The sequence below is a fragment of the Amblyomma americanum genome, chromosome 11 (assembly GCF_052857255.1).
Source record: "Amblyomma americanum isolate KBUSLIRL-KWMA chromosome 11, ASM5285725v1, whole genome shotgun sequence".
Lineage (NCBI taxonomy): Eukaryota > Metazoa > Arthropoda > Arachnida > Ixodida > Ixodidae > Amblyomma > Amblyomma americanum.
The window spans coordinates 12,284,633-12,306,843 of record NC_135507.1 but is presented as its reverse complement, the minus strand read 5'-3'; the positions used below and the strand labels follow the sequence as shown (position 1 = coordinate 12,306,843).

The window sequence follows — 22,211 nt, the reverse complement described above, 5'->3', positions numbered from 1 at the left end:
GATATGGGCAAAACCTCTTTATGGAGGTTGGCCTATTCCATTTGGAGACTAGTTCAAGCCTGTCTTCCAACGGGGCACCGGCAGTGAAATCTAATGTTTGACTAAATCTCGTCTGCTCGGGTAGCACGTTCATTATATAACCAAGAAGGAAAAAAAGATGCGCACACGCAGATTCACCGGCACTTAAATTCCGCCAAGGTCATTCAAAGGTAGAATTTTCTAGCTATTCCCTAGGTCGATGTCCTAGGTATTTCTTGGGTCATACCTCGTGTGCCATACCATGTGTTGCCATCGTTACCTTGCAGGGTCATCCCAAAACTGAGGCTTGCCTGATGTGTCACACGCCTTTAACTTGGCCAAGGTCATTCCAAGTTCAAATTTTGGGCGGCCCCAACCATGTTTGGGACACGCCTCATGTTTCATACCATCTGTTATCATCTTCATCCTGCATGGTCATCCCCAAAACTAAGCTTTGCTTTGTGTAGTGCCATGGACGCCTTTTCTCTGAGTGCGGCTGAGGTTTCATATTATTCGCTTGAGATATCGTCGAAATCGCCGGGGGAAGAAGTCCTTTCAAGCAAGAGTCAGATTCTGACATTTTTACAAGCAAACGTCCTCTCCTTTACACGCCGCGTAGAATGCATTTACTGAGCATAAATGGAGCCTTGACTTCAGCTGGGAAGTGATTTCAAAGCAACATTTAAGAGTCAGATGAACAGCAAGGATTTTGTGAACCGGCTCAAAAGGCCGCGCTTTCCTGCAGCGAGTTTTTAAGGACCATTGCGCTCTCTACCCAGCCGTGAACTGAATTCTGACGGTTCTTAAAAGCGCGGCTTGATTGATATGGTCAGGCAATAGCCGAGGTTTGTAATGTCGCGGTGCGCTGCAACGAGCTTTTGTACGTGACGCAGTGGCCCCTTCACCAGCGGGTCACCCTAACAGGGACCGAGCCTCCTGCACTGTAGGCTCCCATGCCCCCAGATGGCCTGTGCAACTTCCTGTCCTGCCTGGAACTGTTGGTCTAGTATTCCTCCATGCGCAGCCAGTACCACCAGAGAAGTCTGGACGCCTTCAACCGGTACGTAGAAAGTGGCGCCTAAGACTTGACACGGCGGTTCATTCAACTGCCCGTGAGTGAGAGGTAGCGTTTTTTTTAAGTTGAAACGCGGATATACACAAAAGGTGTGATATATACACAAAAGAAGGGACAAGAGTTGAAGCGACAGCTGGGAATAGGAGTGACATAGGCACTATGGACGACAAGGATTGGTTTGGTTTTGTTTACGGGGGTTTGTCTCAAAGCGACTTAGGCAGTAAGGGACGCCCTAGTGGATGGCTCGAGACATTTCTACCACCTGTGGTTCTTTAATGTGCACTGACATCGCACAGTACACGGGCCTCTAGAATTTCAGCGTCATCGAAAGAAATTCTGCTATGGTTTCTCATTTTTGTTTTGACGTTACGAGTTCTACGTGGCCGCGATGGCGGCGACATTCATTAATATCTATGATGATTTCTGATATCGTAATGTTTAGAACGAAATTCTCATTCCTTCTACTGTTACCAAACCAAGGACAATGTATCATTGCCTTTGAAGAATGTCGGCCGAACAGCATGACCTCTCACTGCTGATCAGCTATAACATAAATATCACACACATACTCCTAATCGCATAATAACATGAATAAATAGATCCGTTGTAGGCCTTAGATTCCTCAGGACTTAACTCCTGCCGAGAAGGATTACCGCAGTATACGCAGAACATCAAATCTTCAAAAAGAATGTCTTCAGCATCGCAGTGTCTGCTGTCTTTTTTCACGTGTGGAAGTGAGGCACAGGCACCTCGCTAAGGTGCCGCGGTCGGGTTCGAACCCGGGAACTCCGGATCAGTAGTCGAGCGCCCTAACCACTGAGCCACCGCGGCGGGTAAAAGAACAGTATATAGCGAGGCGGCTGTATGCCAAGCATATTTTGCGTCTGCCTTGTCGCTCTCCCGCGAGTCATCGGCGAGCAGGCGTGTGGCGCTGACCAAGCTTGGTGGTAGAGCGCAGTCGTCGTGCGAACTGAAGATAAGTGCACAGTCTGTTGCATGATTCGGTAACAGGTATACCGCATAGTTCGCGGCACTATGCTAGCCTCCTTTGCAACCACGGCGTCCGTTACCTACGATGTATATCAAAAGTTACTGCGTATAGATTGGTTCGGTTTGGTTTATGTGGATTTAACGTCCCTTTAAGCGACTCAGAGTACAAGGGACGCCGTAGTAAAGGGCTCCAGAAATTTCGACCACCTGGGGTCCTTTGACGTGCACTGACATCGCACGGTATACACGGCGCTGCAGAATTTCGCTTCAACTGAAATTTGACAGCCGCGGACGAAATCGAAGCCCCGTCTTTCGGGTCAACAGCCAAGTACCATAATCACTGAGCCACTGGAGGCTTTATCGCAAGTAGAATCAGGGCAGCGGATACAAGCAGGCCAGCCTTATACTTTACCCAACCAAAGGTCTAGGCTGGCTTTCGTAAAGGCTGCTCGACAATAAACCGATATTCGCGCCATATTTCAGAAGAGAAAAATGGGTAGAATACAATCGATCAATATACATGGCGTGTTTCACCTAAGACTTTACGCATTTTTTAATTGGCTTTTTCAGTTTGAAGAGCGCTTTTATTTTTTTGCCACAGCATCGCCACGTGTTTAGTACATTGGAATACGGCTAAGAGGCACTAACTAGCAGACTGGTTAATTAACTTTGAATAGTTAACTTCTTGACTATTGTTGCTGAGATTCTATTACAGACAGCCGTGCAGCCCACTGTAAGTGATATCCATTACCAGATTTAGGATTTCTAAAATGCGATCACCCTCGGCACTGGGGGCCAGCAGATCTTTGCTATTTCAGCGCGTTAGTGCACTGGAGAGGTCCCTTTGCCTGCAAGCTTCTCGAAAGCGCATGTATTTTGGCGCGATGTTACTAAAATATGTTGCCGCCTCTGCTGCTCGGGTCTCCAGTAAATTTTGGATAGATGCAGCGTGCAACCCTGTCTTCCCATATAACTACTATCGGCAACAAATGAAATGCAAACGGCGGAGCGAGTGGCCAAACGTCTATTTTGCGCCGCGTCATCAGTGATGGGCGCGGCGCGTTCATCCGCTGTGCGATGCTTGTGCTTCTGTTTTATTTGACGTTCATTTTCTCGCTTTGCCACCGGAGCCACACGTGCGCGTTCTCTCGACCGGTTCCAACTTCCGCAGCGTGGTATCGCTGGTGGCCACGGCTGGGGCCCGCATGGTTGAAGTAAGCGCTATTAGCTCCCTGCCCTGCAGAGATTTCATTTTGCTGCTCTAATCGCCCAGTTATCAGCATCTGGTTGCGCTTTGAACAAATAAAAGTCGACCCGTTCCGTGAATTAAAAGAACCAAGTGCTGTTCTCGCATCGCAATACTCAATATGATGTCAACTACATAAAAGCAATCCAACCTCATATATGACAGGGTCATCATCCACATATGGCAGAACATAAAAAAAATTGAAGGACGCTTAAAAAGAGTGGAACGCGGCAGAGTGTTGCAGCGCTGCCATGGAGTCCACGGAACGCTATCGCCCGTTCTGCGCGACGCCTCGCCCGCTGGACAAATCGCTGAGTCTCTAGGCGGCCTCTCGAAATTCATCTGTTACATGCACTAAACTTTCTTGATTAGCATCATCGAGCACTGGCTTTCCATTCTGAGCATTTTGAATTTAATTAATCAATAATGACTACAAATATTTCATTAACTCGTCATCGCCTATCACAAACCATCAGTCATCAATAACATTAACCACAAATTACGGTGATACGGTATTTTTTTTACGCAGTCCCCGATTATTTCCGACACGTGGTGCCGACTACTATTAGTACACCGACGGCTTTTCTACCGAACGACTTGTATGCGCTACCGCTAAAAAGCAATCCTAAATTAGATATGGCAAGATCATCATCCACATATGGCAAGGCACACCTGTTTGCTGTCGGCCTTCCAAATTCGGTGATGCTGGTTCCATTCAGTTGAAAACGTTGATTCGGTAGACCAGATCTCGCACCGCCACTTCTGCCTAGTCCGTGACGCATGGTGTTGTGCAAGCACATGCCTTGCTTTTCAGATTGCTTCCGAGACCGCTGGCCCCTTCGGCGTGACATGCCTTGCTTTTCAGTTTGCTTCCGAGACCGCTGGCCCCTTCGGCGTTACAAGGCTCCGCAGAACATCCTCGTGTAGACGGCGTCTAATGGTTTGCGCGTTGGCACACAATATAAAAGGGTCCTCTACCCCACCAGCCGTGATGTTTGGTGTGTCCGCTGCAGGTTCCACAGTCAGTATTTCTTGATCCTTGCCGGTAACCCGTTTTTGTGCCCACGGGGCACGTTTGCAAGCCGTGCTACGCAAGAGAGCGTCTGGAAAATTCTGGTAATTGCAGAAACTGTATGGCCGTGTTTCCTCTGCAGTGACCCTTCTGCTGCGCACCGTGAGGACACGATCCGCGCTCTCTTTTCGGGGTCTACGCTGACGCGTGAATTTTTGGTTCCAGTGTATTTAATCTTGTCTGGTGGCGATAAAGTTGTGCTCATTACCAGAAGCAAGAGATTCAAGAACTGTCGCGTTGAACAACGGCCGCAGCCCGATCAGTCTTCTTCACTGTTCGCATCGCAAGTAGACACTGATAACGCGACGATGATGGAAGCAAAGTCGCAGCGCTACAAGGCAGGGAGATAGGAGCGCTCGCTTCACCCACGCGGGCCACAGCCGGTGCCACCAACGAAACTGTGTTGCTGAGCACCGGTGGAAAGTGCGAGTGTGGCGCTCCAGTGGCAGAGCAAGGAAATGCACGTCAACGAAAAAAACAAAAACTCGCAAACCCGATGAGTGCGCCCTTTTCTGACTGCGGCAGGCAAACAGCTTAAAACGGCCCTCAGGCCGCGTGCTGCCCTGTTCGCGTGTCATTTGTTGCCGATAGTACGCGTTCGCCCAATTGGCGCCTTCGTGGTGGCCATTCTCCTGTGTAGAGAATAATAAAGGCACACCCTTAGTGTGACCACCGTTAGGGGTTGAATCTGCGCAGTCCTTATGCCGTGTTGTGAGCATTTTCACATGCAGGTGGGCTGTGTTGGAAGTGCAGGGCTAATCCTGTTGTGATCGTTCTCTGTCGTTGTCCCCGTCTTGTTCCCGCTGCGACAAATTCTTGTATAAACACAAACTGGCGCAAACTTCAGTACTTCTGAACAGCTGCACCACTGCGCTCAGTGTGGTATGAGGACCTCCAGGGATGTAGAATGTTATGCATAGAATGACATATATGGTGGTTAATTCATTAACACTATCGCGTCGTACACCTAAGGTGGCATCTGCAGTGTAAAAGTCGTCTCCTGTTCAAGGTGGGTTCTGGCGTGATCGATGCATCGTGTCTTCTCAACGCAGGTGGACTCCTCTGTCGCGAGGAGAAGCGTTCTTCCTCGTCCAAGTTGAAATCGCTCAGAACGGCAAAAGATGGCTCCACTGCATCCAAGACAAGACAACGTCGTATCCCCAAGCTTTAACGATAAAGCTGGTGCCAATGCTCCTTCCTTTGATGCGGTAAGTTTCATCATGCAAGTGTGCAGGGTTCGGACAGCTTGTGCTGTCGTCTACTTTTAGAGCGCGACAAGATCGGTACTTACAACCAGACAGGAGTAACAGAGCCTAGTCTAGAGGCTCAAAGGGTGCCTGTGGGCTGCCTCATAGGCACGGCAACAAACGTGGTCGAAAATATTAGCGGAGGTTTGACTACTGCTCATCTCGGTTAGGCAGCGAAAGCTGTGTTGTGTTGGGCAAGTAGACGCGGCTTGATGTCTGCGTTCCGCACACTCGATAGGCAGCGCGCCCACCCTGGTAGGTGGCAGTTAATGCTTAATCGCAAAAGGTCGGTCACCCAGTGAACGCTGCGGCCTATTCTACCTCCCTCTACCGACGAATCGAAAAGCCAAAAGTCAAGTGGTGCGACACCTTGGTGGACCACATATGGTACGGTCTATATACACACTTGACCTCAGGCTCACCTGAAGGCCAACCGGCAACTCACGGCGAAATCGACTTTACCTAGCGTAGTGAAACTTTCACAAAACTTTCGCTTCACAAAATGACAGCACATCAGCGTTTCTAAGCACGTAATTGTGCGACACCACGGTTTCCACGCGATTGCGGTGTCCACTGGGCCAGAGAGCCAATTAATACGAATTTTCTTTCCTGAAAATCAACGCAGTTCGCAGCTATTTAAACACGCTCACATAGAGCAGAAACAGCACCGTTCGTCCGTATGTTTGTTTCTGCTCAATGTGAACGTATTTCTTCGCTGCAGTTATGTTAAAAGGAAAGGCGCATAACTGCCTCAATTTGTACGTTGACGCCGCTACAGCCTCTCATTGCAATTGAGATGTCCACTGATGCAGTTACACTTCCTACGCAATTGCCTAACACAGTCGCGCACCGCTTAAACCAGGGTCGCATCTAGAAGCGCTTTTGCACGAGTGACGCAGAAATGCAGTGTAAGGCCAAGAAATCGTGACAAAACACGCACAAACGCGCCCGCGCACGCACGCACGCACATACACATACACACATGCATGCACACACAAGCGCAAGCCACACACAAACACACCGATCAGATAATCGGTACCGTTTTCATATAGAAAGAGCACAGTACCTCGACAGTTGGCCAACTGCCATCATAGCAAACCCTATTAACGCGGTGTAGAAAAACCAGTGTAGTAAAGTATTGCACGATGACTTCATTGTTTCTTTTTTCTTTCAGTATTGTACCGATTGGCATTTCTTAAGTTATGCCGACCTCCAATACGATTTCATGTCTGCTCAAGTAGCACACCACGTCTCTGCTGGACTAACCTCTGTGCAGATTAGAATGCAATCCGCGCTTAGGTCGTGCCATTACATGTACTACCTTTCGTTGCTCCTCAGATTTTCTCAAATATGTCTTATTCAGACATCAAATTTGCTCCAACAAGGTTTTCCGGAAGTCTGCCAACAACAGCTGATAAATTACATGTGTAAATTACAAATAAACCACATGTCTGTGTGCGTAGCCGCACATGTATACGTGCACAAGGCGTAGTTGACGTCACTGGTATAAAAACGAGGCGGCTGTGAGGTATCGTGATATTGTTTCGGCCTGCCATAAATACAACGCAGTGCAAATTCTTCGTGCCAACAACAAACCACAGTTACATTGTAAGCTGAAATTTACGAGTCCGGAACAATGTTTCTGCTACATTCTGTACTATGCTATGTTGCTTCGCACGATTCAGGAAGTGTGTGGTAGTTTAGTTTAAACAAAAGAAAAGCAAAACGCAAAGAAAATGCGTGTGTAGACCACTGAGACTGCTGTCTACTTAAGATTTTTGGTGGCAGTAAGCGAATCACATTCCAACTAAACATAGCCGTAACTTAGGTTGTGATAGAAATTGACACTTGCATTCAACATCTTTAAGCTTTAAGTGTAGCTTCGATGCGGCGGCAGATGCAATATCGGCGACAATTACAAAATATTCTTCGGCGCTGTAAAGCGGCACCCCGTCAAGGCGGGAACAAAGAGAACTGTCCGGGCAGAAATCTTCTAACGCGTGAGAATGTTTGCCAAACACGTTATCCTCTCACCAAAGATATGGGGCTCAAGTCAGACACGAAAAAAGTGCGTCGCATATTGCTAAATGAACGCCTAGCTATAAAACAGTAAAGAGCGCTTTTGATTTGAAGTCGAGCCGAAAAAAGGAGATATATCCGCATAAGACATGTGATTCAGGATGTTGTTACTCTTCCTTCGCGATCTTTTTTATTTACATCGGGAATTTTGTGTTTGCCGTTTGGGCTCTCCTGAACAACCATCTTCCTAACGTCTCAATGTGCACGTTTGCCACTGCAGCATTACTGCAAAGGAAATGAACTTCCTATTTTCTACTCAGGTCTTTGAGAAGTTACGATCAATATAATTTTGTATATCAGGTCCAATGTGCTCTCTCTAGCTCCTTCGAGTAATGATACTGTATATAATAGACAGGGATGTATGTACGTCCCCCGAATGCTTTTATTGGCTGAGCAGCCTATACTAAATACCAGCTGATACGAAGAGGGAGTGCTTTTGATTTCTCCTGACAAAGAGCTAGCCACGAATACATCTCACAATAAAAAAAATCTCCTAGAGGGGTTAATGAAAAATGTGCAGTGTGTATACAGTGTGGCAATGTCTGACAAAATATAGGAAAAAGTTTATGGACAAAATACATCCAGATGCAAGACAGACAGACTTCTAGGGAAGCTGACGGCGCCGGCCAAAGACGGCGGAGCGTATACAGAAAAAGCTGACCATTATATCTAAAAATCTTGTTTTAAAGCCGATATTGCTCAATACAACGCGTTTCCAAGCAGTGCAAGAAAACACTGCCTTTGCCAAGCCTGCTCGAGGTAGAAATTCCGAAGTTCTGAGCACCTGAACAAAACCAAGATCGTCCCATGCATGATAACGTCTTTGTAAGTGGGTCTCTTGCGAGAAACGGGTGTCTCCGTCACGGCGCCAACGCTTAGGGTTGTCCATGTTCCGCCAAGAGGCACCATTTTCTTTCATAGCTTCATGTCTGGCCAGGAAGCTCCTAAATTCCTGCCCAAACCAAGGTTTCTATGCCTGGCCAAGCAGCCGAAACTATGGCATTTAGAAATAATAAAGGCGGTGTTTTATTTGGCTACAGTTGTCAATGCCATAATTGGCTAAAAAGATAATCGAGGCATAACGAAGAAATCTCAAAACATTTAGGCTGTCATATGAATGTTTTCTTTGCAGGTGGCGTCGAGAAGAAATTTGCGTTTCCACTGTGGCCATGCACAGCGAGGGAACGACGGAAATTCGTTCAAGTCGCAGCGTGAATGCAGGTGGGGCCGACGAACATCTTGCCGACTCAACAAGAACCAACAGGCTGCAAATGGGAACGGTGTGCCGGCGGTTCCCGAGAACGTCCGAGCAGGCCTCTAGGTAATTTGAGCGAAGGGTTGTACGCACGACCTCTTCTAAGCTTTTGTGCACCGAGGAGACCCGGAAGGTCTCAGTGTTCTGTCACGGCATGGCAAATTCTCTGACCTTTCACGTGGCAATATTCTTTGGTGATGGCCCTTGCCGTGCGAGGAATATCTGAGTACATGTTTCGGTATATGCGTGGCCCCGACCGAATGCACATGACATTTCGCCGCATCATTCGTCTATCTGCTATATACATGAGACTTGCATTCATTCCAACATGCTCAGCTTCGAGAGGAAAGCCCTGCGCTTCCAATACCTCATCGGGGGAAGAACATGCAGAGCCTGGACGTGAGGCCGCACCTCCAGCGACCGCAGCGAGGAAGCAGGTGGCGCTTTGGACGACGCCACACCGACTACACCGGGCGGCCGCTGCGCTCAGAGCCACCGGTAGGCATGGGTTCAATGTCCTGCGCGTGGAATGTGTAGCCTGTCTACCCTACTAAAACGGAGGCGCTACCGATAGGGCGGAATCTGGTTAATTCGCTTAATTCGAATTCGAGTGTATTCGAACTGCAGGTTTGGTTTCGTAGCTCCGGTTTTGGTGCTCTTCATAACTCGAATACCTTTACCTTAGACTTCGAATGATGGATGAGGCCACCGCGGTGCCTGGGTGGTTATGGCGCTCGGCTGCTGGCCCGAAAGACGCGGGTTCGATCCCGGCCGCGGCGGTCGAATTTCGATGGAGGCGAAATTTTAATGCCCGTGTACTGTGCGATGTCAGTGCACTTTGCCCAGGTGGTCGAAATTTCCGGAGCCCTTCACTACGGTGTCTCTCATAGCCTCAGTCGCTTTGGGACGTTAAATCCCCATAGACCAAACCAAACCGAATGATGGACATTCTAGTGTACTCCAATACAGAAAAAAAACTACAGAACGGTTGCCACTACATAACGCGAGATGCAGCGAGAGTCTGCTTAAGCGACTACTGCTACTACAATACGCCGCTAAGCCAAGTGAATGGGCCTTTAGTAGCGGTCGCTGTAAAACTGTATTTTATATCTTTATTGGCAAGGTTCGATCCCGTGGTTTCACGCAGCTGTTATGAGCAAATGCTTTTCAATGCAGAAATATGTGAAGTGAGATGTAATTCTTGCAAAATCGGAGCCCGCGAGAAACGAACACAATTCTAACCATGTATTTGGCGCATGAAAGCGCCGCTTAAGGTAGATTCAGACGGCGGACCACTGTCAGAGGAGAAATGGGACATCCCGTAACAACTCGACCGCAGTCTCATATTGCGTAGCCTGAATTCAGGTTTATGGGAAATAAAACGGAACAACGAGGCACACACATGCCCACCTTTTAAAACTTGATGCGCCAATTGTATACAACCGTCTCGTTAAAACTTAAGCGTACCACTCCGCTACATCATGTATGATACGGAAGTAGAAGATTCGATGAGTCAGAATTTATTGTGTACGGAATGATAAAAATTCACTGCGTAAAGGGGTCGCTATCTCTGACTCAGCCTCCGGCTGCTTGGTACATGAAGACAGTGTATACGACAATCCCGCCTAGAATGGTGGATCATGGTGTTAAAATAAAGCCCGGTGCCTGAAACTACTGTGCGCAGGTATTCTATATCATTTATACCTTTCCCATGTTTGGCCAGGCATCGCACCCTTGATGAGAGGACAGGATTCTGGATCATTTGTTCGAAAAGTGCAACGCCAATGCCATGAACACAATGAACGCCGGCAGCCTATACAAATAAGTATAGAAAGAGACGAGCGCTCGGTTTCGGGGGTGGCGGGTGAGTGATGTCATAGCTGTTACGTGGTCTCAACTCTGTTCAAAGTCAAACTCCCTCACACGGCCCACATGGCGAAGAAGCTACAGAGGGCCGTAGTAAAGCTAATGCTTTAAAAATAGTAATAAGGTTGTGCAAACCTTATATGTATTCATGTCGCATTGCAGATATTTTATTCATAGTTAAGATTAGCACAGTTTGCCCTTCTTATTGATCCAGGGGTTGCCCCCTTTTTCAGCTTTCTTTTTTTTTTGCTCTCGACTAGCCTTTGAGTAAGTACCAAATTTGTACTGCACATTTTTATCTACGTCATAAAGGTAGTGACTGCCATTCGTGCAACAGCGATCGGTACAGGTCCTAGGAAGCTTTTTGAAATATCAATACGTTGTGCCTCAACACAGAGAAGACCTCTTAATCAGTGTCGACTTGGATAATAGAGATCAACCAGCAAACATGTGTCCATCACACAAAACGCCTTAGCATGCAAATGGATCTCTGAGATTTACTGCACAGAACAAGACCTCGGGAATACACGTGCAGCACTTTAGCGCGTGGTATTCGTGATAGTCGCAAGCTGAATCTAAGGATTTGCCAAACTCTTGCGCGGCGAAGATCATTCCACTTGTTCATTTCGTGGCGCAGGTAAGCGGTGCGGGTGGAGCCCCCGACCCAAACTCTTCGACGACATGAAGCAAATCACGCAGCCGACATAGAGGAGCTCCTCGGTTGGAAGCGAAAGAAGCGCAAGGGTAACTCAGCCAGGTCAGTTCGAGATTTCGGGGATTTCGCACTTCACGACCAGCGATGTGCACTTGACTCGCACGCTACGAACAGCCCTGGCAGGGCTGTTCGACAAAGGAAAGCACGTCTGCTAGTGGCCATCACACAAGTGCGCGTACGGTATAATTAGTTCTCTGGACCCTTCGCATGGGTGTCCACCGATATATGCGAGACAGTTATGCGTCATTTCCTTTCCTGAAACCTGGTTCGGGTGTCCACCTATATATGTGAGACAGTTACTACGCCATTTCCTTTTTCAGTTTTGTTGGGGCAATGGCGTACATTGTGAGGACGACAGAGGAGGGATTTTTCTCTCACGAGGGGGAGGGAGGGCGTATTTTTTGCTCACGGGGAGAAGGAAGGATTTTTCGCTCACGGCCGACGCCGATGACACCGGCTTTTCTGCGACACGAGCTCCTTAATGTTGTCGCGTTAAAACTTTAGTGTGTCGCTTGTCCACATATAAATAAGAAGGTGAGTCATCAGCGTTTTAATTTCTTGTGAACGACTTGATCTCTGCACAGAGCTGACGCTGTAAAAACGGTTGGTAGATATACTCGGATGCAACTCAAGAATGAAGCGGCCAATGGCCCTCAAAGGATCTCCTCCAGCCAATGGCGTAGACCATTGGCGTGGAATCCCAGCGGACGGCAGATGAATGGCGGATAATTACGGCTCGATCGGGTTAACCGCGGCTTCGAGAAAATTGGCCGACGCCATTGGCTGGAGGGTCTCTTTTAAGAGGCGTCTCCCTCTTCGATGTTAAGTCTTACCCCACTACAGCAATAAAAGGATGCCAGGACCCCGCACCCCTGCTTGCTTTATCCTTATGCGTAACGTCAACAGAACCGCTATCATATTATGCCCAATGGTGCCGCTTCAAAATTCTTCCAGCGCAAAATTCGCAACTCATGCCTTCAGCGTATGTTTTTCCTATGCGGGTCGCAAGTGCGTCTGTGGCTGGTAGCTGACACTTCTCTTTGTTGTTTAGACACATTCTCGGTAAAACGAAGTGAAGGTTTGGGGTAGTTGGTAGTTCATTCATCTGCCTATTGTCGCGTAAGACGAAACCATAAAAACTAATTTTTGGTGCTTCCTTGCTGTCTTGCTCGTTTGCGGTCGCAAATTTCGGCATCATGGCATGTTAAAGAGTTTCTACTCGTCCTGTAATCTCCGTGCAATGCATTGAGGACGCTTCATATGCTCCCTGGTTTGACCGAGCTCGTGAGTCGCGACAGATCGCCACTTTTCTCTTCAGATGCGAGGAGCAAGAAAAGGAGGGTGACAGGAAGCCTCATTTATCTATACTTCATCTCATAAGCAGTTTGCAGCACTCTATAGATAACGCAGAAACCTCAAAAAATGGGAATGGCGCGTGCTGCATAAACATGTTCCTCCTTGCCTCATTTTTCCGGATGGTTGCTCCATCTCTGGGGAGGAAGATCAGTGGCTGCTCTGTCTTCGCCGTAAGCGGCACCTGCTGTCTCTTAAGCTTCCTTTTTAATGCGAGAGCATTAGCAGAGCCTTGACGGCGGAAAGAGTCCGGAGTCGGACTCTGCGTGTGTGTGTGTGTGAATGGTTCTACCTATCAACAGTGGCAGGAGGCGTTTATGCGGAATTCCCGCTCTACACCTGCCATCGTGCTGCCTGTCGCCGGCTATAAAACAGGCTAGAACCAAGCACCGGCTTGTAATCACTCACCAGATGTAATGAAATATCACTGATTGCTTCACGTGATCATGACATATTTCTCTGCGCCATGACACAGGGACACATTATCTCCATCTGAAGTAAAATAACAAGAACACAGAACTGGCTCCACCTTGCTTCAAACCCAGATTATCTATCTGTCTATAGCTCGGTTCTCATTTTTTTAATGCTTGCTTGCTTCCAACCCGGATTACCTATCTGTCTATAGCTCGGTTCTCATTTTTTTTAATTCTTTAATCATATAACTTCCCCGACGCTACGGTAAAGCGCACTTTTTGAGAGATACGTACCTGGGCTCGGTCGGTGTTCTTTGCTACCAAAGTTACTTCTACTTGTCCCCCACTAAAAGAAAAAAAACTAACTCTGGTAAGGCTCGTTGTGGATCTGAACATTCGGAAATCACCTCCAACTATGGCAAGACCTTTAAATGCGACGCTCTCGTGAGAATTGCGGTAGGTGTGTCCCCATGCGGGTACTTAAGTTTAGGGTTGTTCTTTACCGCCTACAGATGATATTTTGTTTCACGAAGACATCGTAGGCTTCAGGTCTTAGCAAGAAGCTTCTAACTTTTTTGGCGAAAACAAAGCTTCTATGTAGGCCAGAAATCCGAAACTGCGGCATTTAGAAGTAATATACGCGGCGCTTTTTTTGGGCCTGTCTGAAAATGGTACAGTTGTCAACGCCATAATCAGCTAAGCAGATCATCAAGGCATAATAAACGAATCTTCAAATGCCTAGAGTCTCATATGAATGTTTTCATTGCAGGTGACATCGAGCAGAAAGTTGCGTTTCCGCTCTGGCCCGGACAGCATGGGAACTACCAAAACCCCTTCAACCCGCAGCGTGAAAGCAGGTGGAGCTGCCCAGTAGGCTTCGTTGCCTGAGCAGGACCCCGCAGGCTGCAACTGGTAAGCAGGTTTCGCTCCTGACGACGTCCGATAAGGCCTCTAGGTAATTTGAGCAACGGGATTTACGTATGGCCTCTTCTATGATAGTGTGCACCGAGGAGACCCGGTAGGTCTGATTGTTCTGTGACGGCGATGGCAAATTCGTCGACCTTTGACGTGGTAACATTTCAGGCGAAGCTTTGATGAATACCGCGATGCGTGCGGCCAGTATTCAAGTGTCGTGCGCCCGCCAATCCCTTGTTTTGCGTCGTGCAAAGCAGTGAGAATTTTAGTCGCAGCGGCCATGAGGTATCGGGGCCTGTAAGTCGAGAAGAAAGCGCGCCATCTATGTTGATGTGAATTAAGTGGGTCGGTAGACAGCAGCTCATAGTGGGGAACACAGAAGATACACAAGAGCAGCGGCCCTTAGGCACCCCTATGCAATCAGCAGGTGCGAATTTGCTACACAAACGGCCAGGTGGCGTCGGTCCGTCCGGGCACTAAGCTTTGTGCCGTACTGCCTCCCACTGCTGCTCCTCATTCGCCACTTCGTCTTTGTGCACACTGCACACTTTCCCCCTCTCGCTGTCCTCCTTGCAGACATAGCCACGCCGACACGCTACACCTCCTCACTGCAGCGAAACGAAATGCTAGGGGACGCGGTCCTGGCAGACTCCTTAAGTACTTAGCGGAGGCTTGCGGGGTGTATTAATATTCTGTCGGCGGCAAACCGAGTGTTCAAGATCTTCGCGGGCACCACAGCTGGGGCACAGAGAGCTGCTGGATACATGTAGTTTATGAGAAAAAAAAACTCTGCGCAAGAAAAGTCCAATTGTATTTGGTGCAGGCGTTTGCAGTCACGCTTATGTAAACTTTGTGGCATGCGAAAGTCGCAAGTGGGGTCAGTACGAAGTACTGGGTCTGTATTGAGGCTCTGAATAACACCACAGAGAGGGTTGCGCTCGTTAAGATACAACAGCCGCAAGTCTAGCGCCATCACTGCGAGAAAAGCGAATTGGTATAGCAACAGGGCTTAATCACCATGCGCAGCTTTCGCTGCGGTGGCAGCGTGGTTGCTTCCGAGCCCAAGTTTCACCAGTGCCAGTATTTTTCCAGCGCCAATGCCAAATCCGAGCGCCATCTACCACATCCTCTGCCAAGCTTTCTTTGATGCAGAAAAATTCATCCCCTTCACAGTGTAAGAAATGAAGTGGAGGACTCCTATGCTGCGCTTATGAGTTGACGCGATAGCATACGCGGTTTGATACGTCATCTGTTGCTTATGCGACTCTCCAGGCTTTTTAAGTTGTTTCAGTTAATGAGATGATCAATTACACACACTCAATTTTCTTAACTGGAATCATCAAAGACTGTCTTTTTCTTTCTGAGCATTTCGACAATTTTTACTCCCCTTTCCAGCTCTTTTCCTTTCGTCATTTCCTTATTTCCAAAGATTTCATTAACTCATCATTGGCTATAGCACGCCCAGAAATCCGCACTCGCTAGAGTCACAAATTTTCATGACACGATTTTTTACACAGCCCCCGATTATTTCCGTCACGAGGTGCGGGTCAGAAAACTCCTGTTACCTGAAAAAGAAAATTAAAACTTATTCCTAAGGGTGTGGAATCGAACCCCGAATTTTCAGGTTTTTAGGAGGGAACGCCAGCCATAGGACAAAAATCCGCATTGCTGACTGGCGAACAAAGGTGAGCCTAGAAGGTTTTGCCTTACGAGTGTTTCTGATCAGCAGGTGTCTCATTAGAAAGAAAGAAAAGATTTTGTTACTGAAAGAGAAATAAAGTTAACAACGAATGTTTCGCAATCAATACAGTAAATAGTGTGAAGTGCCCTCCGTAATTTGTCTTCGCCTGTGCCTGTTGAGGCAACGCCGACTTGCGCACGACGTGACCTCCAAGATGACCGGCTCTTGCCAAGGAAGCAATCTCTGGGGACATGTCTCGGTCTATGCGTGGTCCCGACTAGCGAACTTTACAATTCGCAGCATCATTCGTCTATCTGCTATATGAGACATACTTTCATACCGGCATGGTTTGCTTTCCAGAGGCAACCCCAGCGTCTTCAGTACCTTCCGCCTGAAGAACACGCAAAGCCTGGACGTGAGGTTTAAGCCTCTAGCGGCCACAACGAGAAAGCAGGTGGCGCTTTCGACAACGCCACACATCTTCCGGTCGGCTGCTGAACAGGGTACCACCGGTAGGCATGGATTCAATGATCTTCCCTTAGCCTGTATGGTTTCTCTACACCACTAACACCGAGCCGCTACCACTAGAGCGGAATCTCATTAATTCGCCTAATTCGAATTCGAGTTTATCCGAACTGCAGGTTTGTTTTTGTCAATATCCCCTGTTTTCGAGCTCTTCATAATTCGAAGACCTTTGCCTTAAACTTGGAATGATCGATATTCTCGTGTGCTCCGAAAGATAAAAATAACTGCAGAAAAGTTACCACTTCGTAACGCGAGATTCAGGTAGAGTCTGCTTACGCGACTACTACTATTACTCTACTCCGCTAAGCCAAATGAACGGGCCTTTAATAGTGATCGCTGTAAAACTCCATTTGCGGTCTAATGTCATGGGTTCGATCCCGTTGCAATAAATTTTGATGTAGAAATCGAATCTTGGAAAAAGCAGCCCATCAAAAACGAAGAAACCTCTAAACCTGTGCCTGGTGCATGAGAGCAGCGCTGAAGGTAGATTTACACGAAGGACCACATTACGTGACACCTGGACCACAGTCTCGTAGTGCGTAGTGTGAATGCCCATTTATGGGCCATAAAAGAGAATAACTCAGCACATATATGGCCGCCTTAAAAACTTCTTGCACAAAGAATAGAAAACCGCGTGGTTTAAACTTAGTCCTACCACTCCCATACAGCATGTGTGATAGGCAGTAGTAGATACGATGAGTTAGAATTCATTGTGTAATAATTGCAAGAAATTATTGTTTAAAAAGGTCGCTTTGTCTGACTAAGCCTCCAGGTCGTAGGTACATGAGGACAGTACATACATCAATCCCGCCTGAAACAGCGGATGATTGAGTAAGAATGCAGCCTGATGCCTGAAACTACGGAGCGCAAGTATTCTAGGGAATAGGTTATACCCTTTAAAGGTTTCCCGTGCTTGGCCAGGCGTCGCGCCCTTGGTGCGAGGCCCGGACCTCAGCAGAATCTATGTTACGTAGCGTCTTCAAGGTCATTTGTAAAAAGTTTAGTGCGTCGCTTGTCCACGTATAAATAGGAACGCGAGTAATCAGCCACTTATTTTCTTGCAGATGACTTGATCTCCGCGCAGAGCTGACGCTGTAAAGAGTGGTTGGTTGCTGTACTCGGGTGCAACTCAAGAATTAAGCGGCCAATGCCTTTCAAAGGAGCTCCCCTAGCCAAAGGTGTCGACAGATCCTCCCCCTTGAATGATTCTCCACCTGTCCTTTTTGACCTATGGCCATGGACCCGTTAGCGTAAAATCCCAAGGGGCGGCACGGCAGATGAATGGCGGATAATTGCGGTTTAATCTAACTAACCTCGGAATCATGAAAATTGGTCGACACCTTTGGATGGAGGGGCTTCTTTTAAGGGCATCTGCCCCTTCGATCTTGTATTGTGCATAACTAATGCAGCACCAGAATCTCGCACCCCCCCCTCCCCCTCCTCTCCCGCTTTTTGCTTATACCAAACGATAGCAGAACGCCTACCATTATGAGCGCCCAACTATGTCACTGCAAAATTATAATTATATAATTGGTTTTTGGCGAAAGGAAATGGCGCAGTGTCGGTCTCATATAATGTTGGACACCTGAACCGCTCTGTAAGGGAAGGGCGAATGGAGGGAGTGAACGAAGAAAGGAAAGAGGCGCCGTAGTAGAGGGCTCCGGAATAATTTCGACCACCTGGGGATCTTTAACATGTACTGACATCGTACAGCACACGGGCGCACAGCACACGGGCAAAATTCTTCCGGCACGAAATCCGCAACGCATGTGCTTACAGCTTGCTCTTGGTGAGGTACATGTATGTTTTTTGCTATGCGGGTCGTAGATACGTTTGTAACTGATAACTGCTCACTTGTCCTTTTTTCTTTAGACACATGCAAGGCGGTTGCGGCCGGCCGGCCGTAGCACGGAAGCAGGAAGGTTGTGTGCATGCGGCCTCGTTCCCAGCATGCTTGGAGTCATCACCCCCTCCGATCTCCCTGGTGAGCCTGTGGGCGCCGTTCTCTGTAAAATGAAGCGAAGACTTCGGGTAGTTGGCACTTCATTCATCTGCCTCCTGTCGCGTAAGATGTAACCATAAGAACGAATTGGTAGCGCTTCCATGCTGTCTTGCTCGTTCCCGGTCACCCGTTTCTGCAACATGGCATGTTAAAGAGTTTCTACTCTGACCGTAATCTCCGCGCAACGCATTAAGAACACTTCTTATGCTGCCTGTTTCACCGAGCTCATGAGTCGCGACGGATCGCCACATTTCTCTTAGAAACGAGCAGCAAGAAAAAGAGCTGCAGAGGAGACCTCGTTCGTCTATACATCATCTCATAAGCAGTTTGCAGGACTGTTGATAACGCAGCAATGCCTGAGCCAATGGGTATAGTGCGCGCTCTATATGTTCCTCCTCGCCTGAATTATCCGTATGGTGGCTCTATCTCTGAGGATGAAAGAGTAAAGTATTCAGCTGGTCTGTTTTCGCAGTAAGTGACCCTTGGTTCATCTTAAGCTTTCTTTTTAATGCGAAAGCTTCACTACGCTAGGTAAATCCGATTTGGCCCGCGTCTTGCTCCGCCTGTCACCTGCTATAAAACCTGCTAGAACCAAGCACCGCCTGTAATGACTCACCAAATATAATGAAATCCCACTGATTGCTTCTCGTGATCATGAGGTGTTTCTGTGCGCCATGGCTCAAGGACGCATTATCTGCATGTGTAAAAAGGAAACAATAATACGTCATTAGCTCCAGCTTGCTTCTAACCCGTACTATCTCCCTGTCTATAGGCAGGTGCTCATTTAACTTCGACGCTGCGGCGAAGTGCACTTTTTCAACGTTACGTACCTGGGCACCGTCGCTATCCTTGTCAGTAATTGCTATACTTCTCCTCCACAAAACGAAGAACGAACTGTGGCAAGGCCCGTTGTAGATATCAACAAACGAAGATCGCCTCCAACCATGGTAATGCCTTTATAAGCGACGCTCTTGGGAGGGTTGCGGTAGGTTTATCCCCGTGCGGGCGCTTCCGTTTAGGGTTGTCTTTTTTCCACCACGAGACATTTGGTTTCACGAAGACATCGTAGGCTTCAAGTAATCTTATAAATATCTGGCGAAAACAAAGCTTCTTTGCCTGGCCATGCAGCCGAAAGTGCAGCATTTAGAAATAATATAGGCGGCGTTTTATTTGGGTCTGTCTGAAAATGGTGCAGTTGTGAACGTCATAATCGGCTAAGCAGATAATCGAGGCATATAAACTACTCTGCACATATCTAACGTTTATGAATATTTTCATTGCAGATGTCATTGAGAAGAAACTTGCGTTTCCGCTGTGGCCCGGACATCATGGGGACGACGGGAAACTCGTTCAAGCCCCAGAGAGGAAGCAGGTGAAGCCGACCTTTTGGAGGCTTCGCTTTACAAACAAGAACCCTCAGGCTGCAGTTGGGAAGCTGGGGCTGCTCCCGCACAACGTCCGACCGAGAATATAGGTAATTTGAGCAAAGTGTTTTACACTCGACCTCTTCTAAGATTGGGTCTACCCAGGAGACCCGGCTGACCTGAGTGTTCCGTAACGGCGATGGAAAATTTTCTATCTTTCACGTGGTCATATTTTAAGAGAAGCTTCGGTGAATAGCGCGACACGTGCTACCAGTATTCCAGTTGCGCGCGCCCGCCAGTCCCTTGTTTTGCGTCGTGCAAGGCAGTGAGAATTTTATTGACGGCGGCCGTGACCTATATGTAGGCTCGTAAGTAGAGAACAAAGCGCGCCATCTATGTTCATGTGATGGAAGTGGGTCGGTAGAGAGCAGCTCATAGTGGGGACCACGGAAGTAAGATACACAGGAGCACCGACCCAAACGCACCCCTATGCAATGGGCAGGTGCGATTTTTCTACACGAACGGCGCGCGTGTGGCCGTTCGGGCACTCAGCGTTGCGCCGTACTGCCTCCTCCGCAACGCGGCTTCGTGCAGTCCCCTCTGGCTGTCCTCCTTGCTGAGCGAGGAAACAGAGGCAGAAGCCCCTGCCAAGCGGGGAATTTCTGGGGATATTGTTTGAGTTAGGGGGTGGACCCAACCGAGCACACTAGACATTTCCTAGCATCGTTGGTCTATCTGCTATATGAGACGTCATTTCATTCGAGCATGGTTTTCTTCCTGGAGGAACGACTTATGTTTCAAATGACTCCCGCGGAAAAGCACGCACACTTTGGACAACGCAAGAGTGCACCTTTTACCACGGCGAGAAAGCAGGTGGCGTTTCGGACAACGCCCGACATCTTCCGGCCAGCCGCTGCACTGGGAACCAAAGGCAGGCATGGGTTCAATGTCCCCCTCGTGGCCTTTGTAGAAACCGAACCATTAAAATGGCACGGACCTGGCAGAGCAGAAGTGGGATATCAAGTGACGGCTGGTCTTCGGGCTGATGGAGTGTCGTGTGAATCCACATTCATGGGCCTTGAAACCTAGCTGTGCTCAGATTTTCGCGCTTGTTATGCTTCCGAACGCACTTCACCTTACACCAAATTCAGCAGGTCCCAATACACCCCCCATGCCTAGTTGTGGCTCCATATCCACTCTTGTCCATATGAAGTTACTCGAGCTGCTTAAGAGCCATCATTTAGCGTCGCTCGCTATTTGGCAGCCTGCCCACGTAGTAGGCATGTGGTGCCTACCGTAGCAAATTGGCCTCTTCATGCGGCAATCTCCGGCATCACCTGCTCACCATCTTGGGGGTGGAAACATAGTGCCCTCGCCCACAAAGATACGGACGCCGAGATGGGTCGTCTAAATACATGCGTTTTTCTCTCTTTTTCTCTCCGGCGAACATTGTAAAAAACCGCGTGGATTAGACATAATCGCGCCTCTTCCCTACATCCTGCCTGATGTGAAAAGAGTAGATTTTATGAGTAACAATTCATTGTTGTGTAATAAATTCTATAGAGTTAGTTTGATCAGGAGGGCTAAGTCTCGCTTGGTGTCTGAATACATAGTCTTCGAGGACATAGCACGATGTAGTCCCGCCCGCAGCAACGGCGGATTTTGGCCTGAATATGCAGCCTGATGTCTAAAACTGCAAGAGGCAGTGAATCTGGGCTGGAGACTGGGTGACAAGTAATCAATCTTTCCTGTGTTTGGCCAGGCGTAGCTACATTGACGCGAAGACAGGAGTTCCGGCGATAGCTATTAAAGAGGCCATGTTATGTAATGGCGTCAAAGGCCCGTGTATAGGGCGCGGTGCGTCGCGTGGCCACGTGCAGATAAAATTCGAGCTGATGCTATCACTGACTCATTTTCAAACGAATGACTCGATCTCCGCGCGGAGCTTACGCTGCGAAAATGAATAATAGCAGTGCCGCGATTCTTACCATCATCCCGTCCCTTCTCCTGACGACCAATGAAATCAGAATGGTTGCACTATGGCCGCCCAATGGTTCCGCTGCAAAGTTCTTCAGGTAAAAAATCCGCCAAAACAGGTACTCACTGCTCATTTTCGGCGAGACATGTGCTAATGCTGTATCAGTAGGTTTATTTGCAGCTTATTCTTGTCCCTGTTCTCCAGGAACATCAAATGTGGCTGTGGCCGGCGGGCCATACCACGGAAGCAGGTCGCTCCAATGCGTGCACGCGGCCACCACACCAGCATGCTTGGAGCAGTCACCATATCCGGATGCTCTGGTAAGCCTGTAGGTGCCTTTATCGGTAAAATGAAGCCAAAGTTTCTGGTAGTTTGTATATACTCCATTCATACGCCTCCTACTGCACAATACAGATC

At 48.2% G+C, this 22,211-nt stretch overlaps 1 protein-coding gene and 1 long non-coding RNA gene across 2 annotated transcripts; both read left to right on the top strand.

The window, feature by feature from the left end:
* Positions 1 to 918: 918 nt before the first annotated feature.
* On the top strand, positions 919 to 9,385 carry LOC144110913 (uncharacterized). The gene is made up of 4 exons (XM_077643981.1): positions 919 to 1,078; positions 5,454 to 5,609; positions 8,860 to 9,048; positions 9,319 to 9,385. Exons 1-4 carry the CDS (start codon positions 1,035 to 1,037, stop codon positions 9,383 to 9,385), a joined length of 456 nt encoding a protein of 151 aa, XP_077500107.1. The 5' UTR covers positions 919 to 1,034.
* Positions 9,378 to 22,108, top strand: LOC144111236 (uncharacterized). Its single transcript, XR_013310006.1, has 7 exons — positions 9,378 to 9,480; positions 11,486 to 11,605; positions 14,099 to 14,241; positions 16,286 to 16,437; positions 18,323 to 18,434; positions 19,736 to 19,926; positions 21,999 to 22,108. It is a non-coding gene; the product is annotated as an uncharacterized LOC144111236 (long non-coding RNA).
* Positions 22,109 to 22,211: the final 103 nt, after the last annotated feature.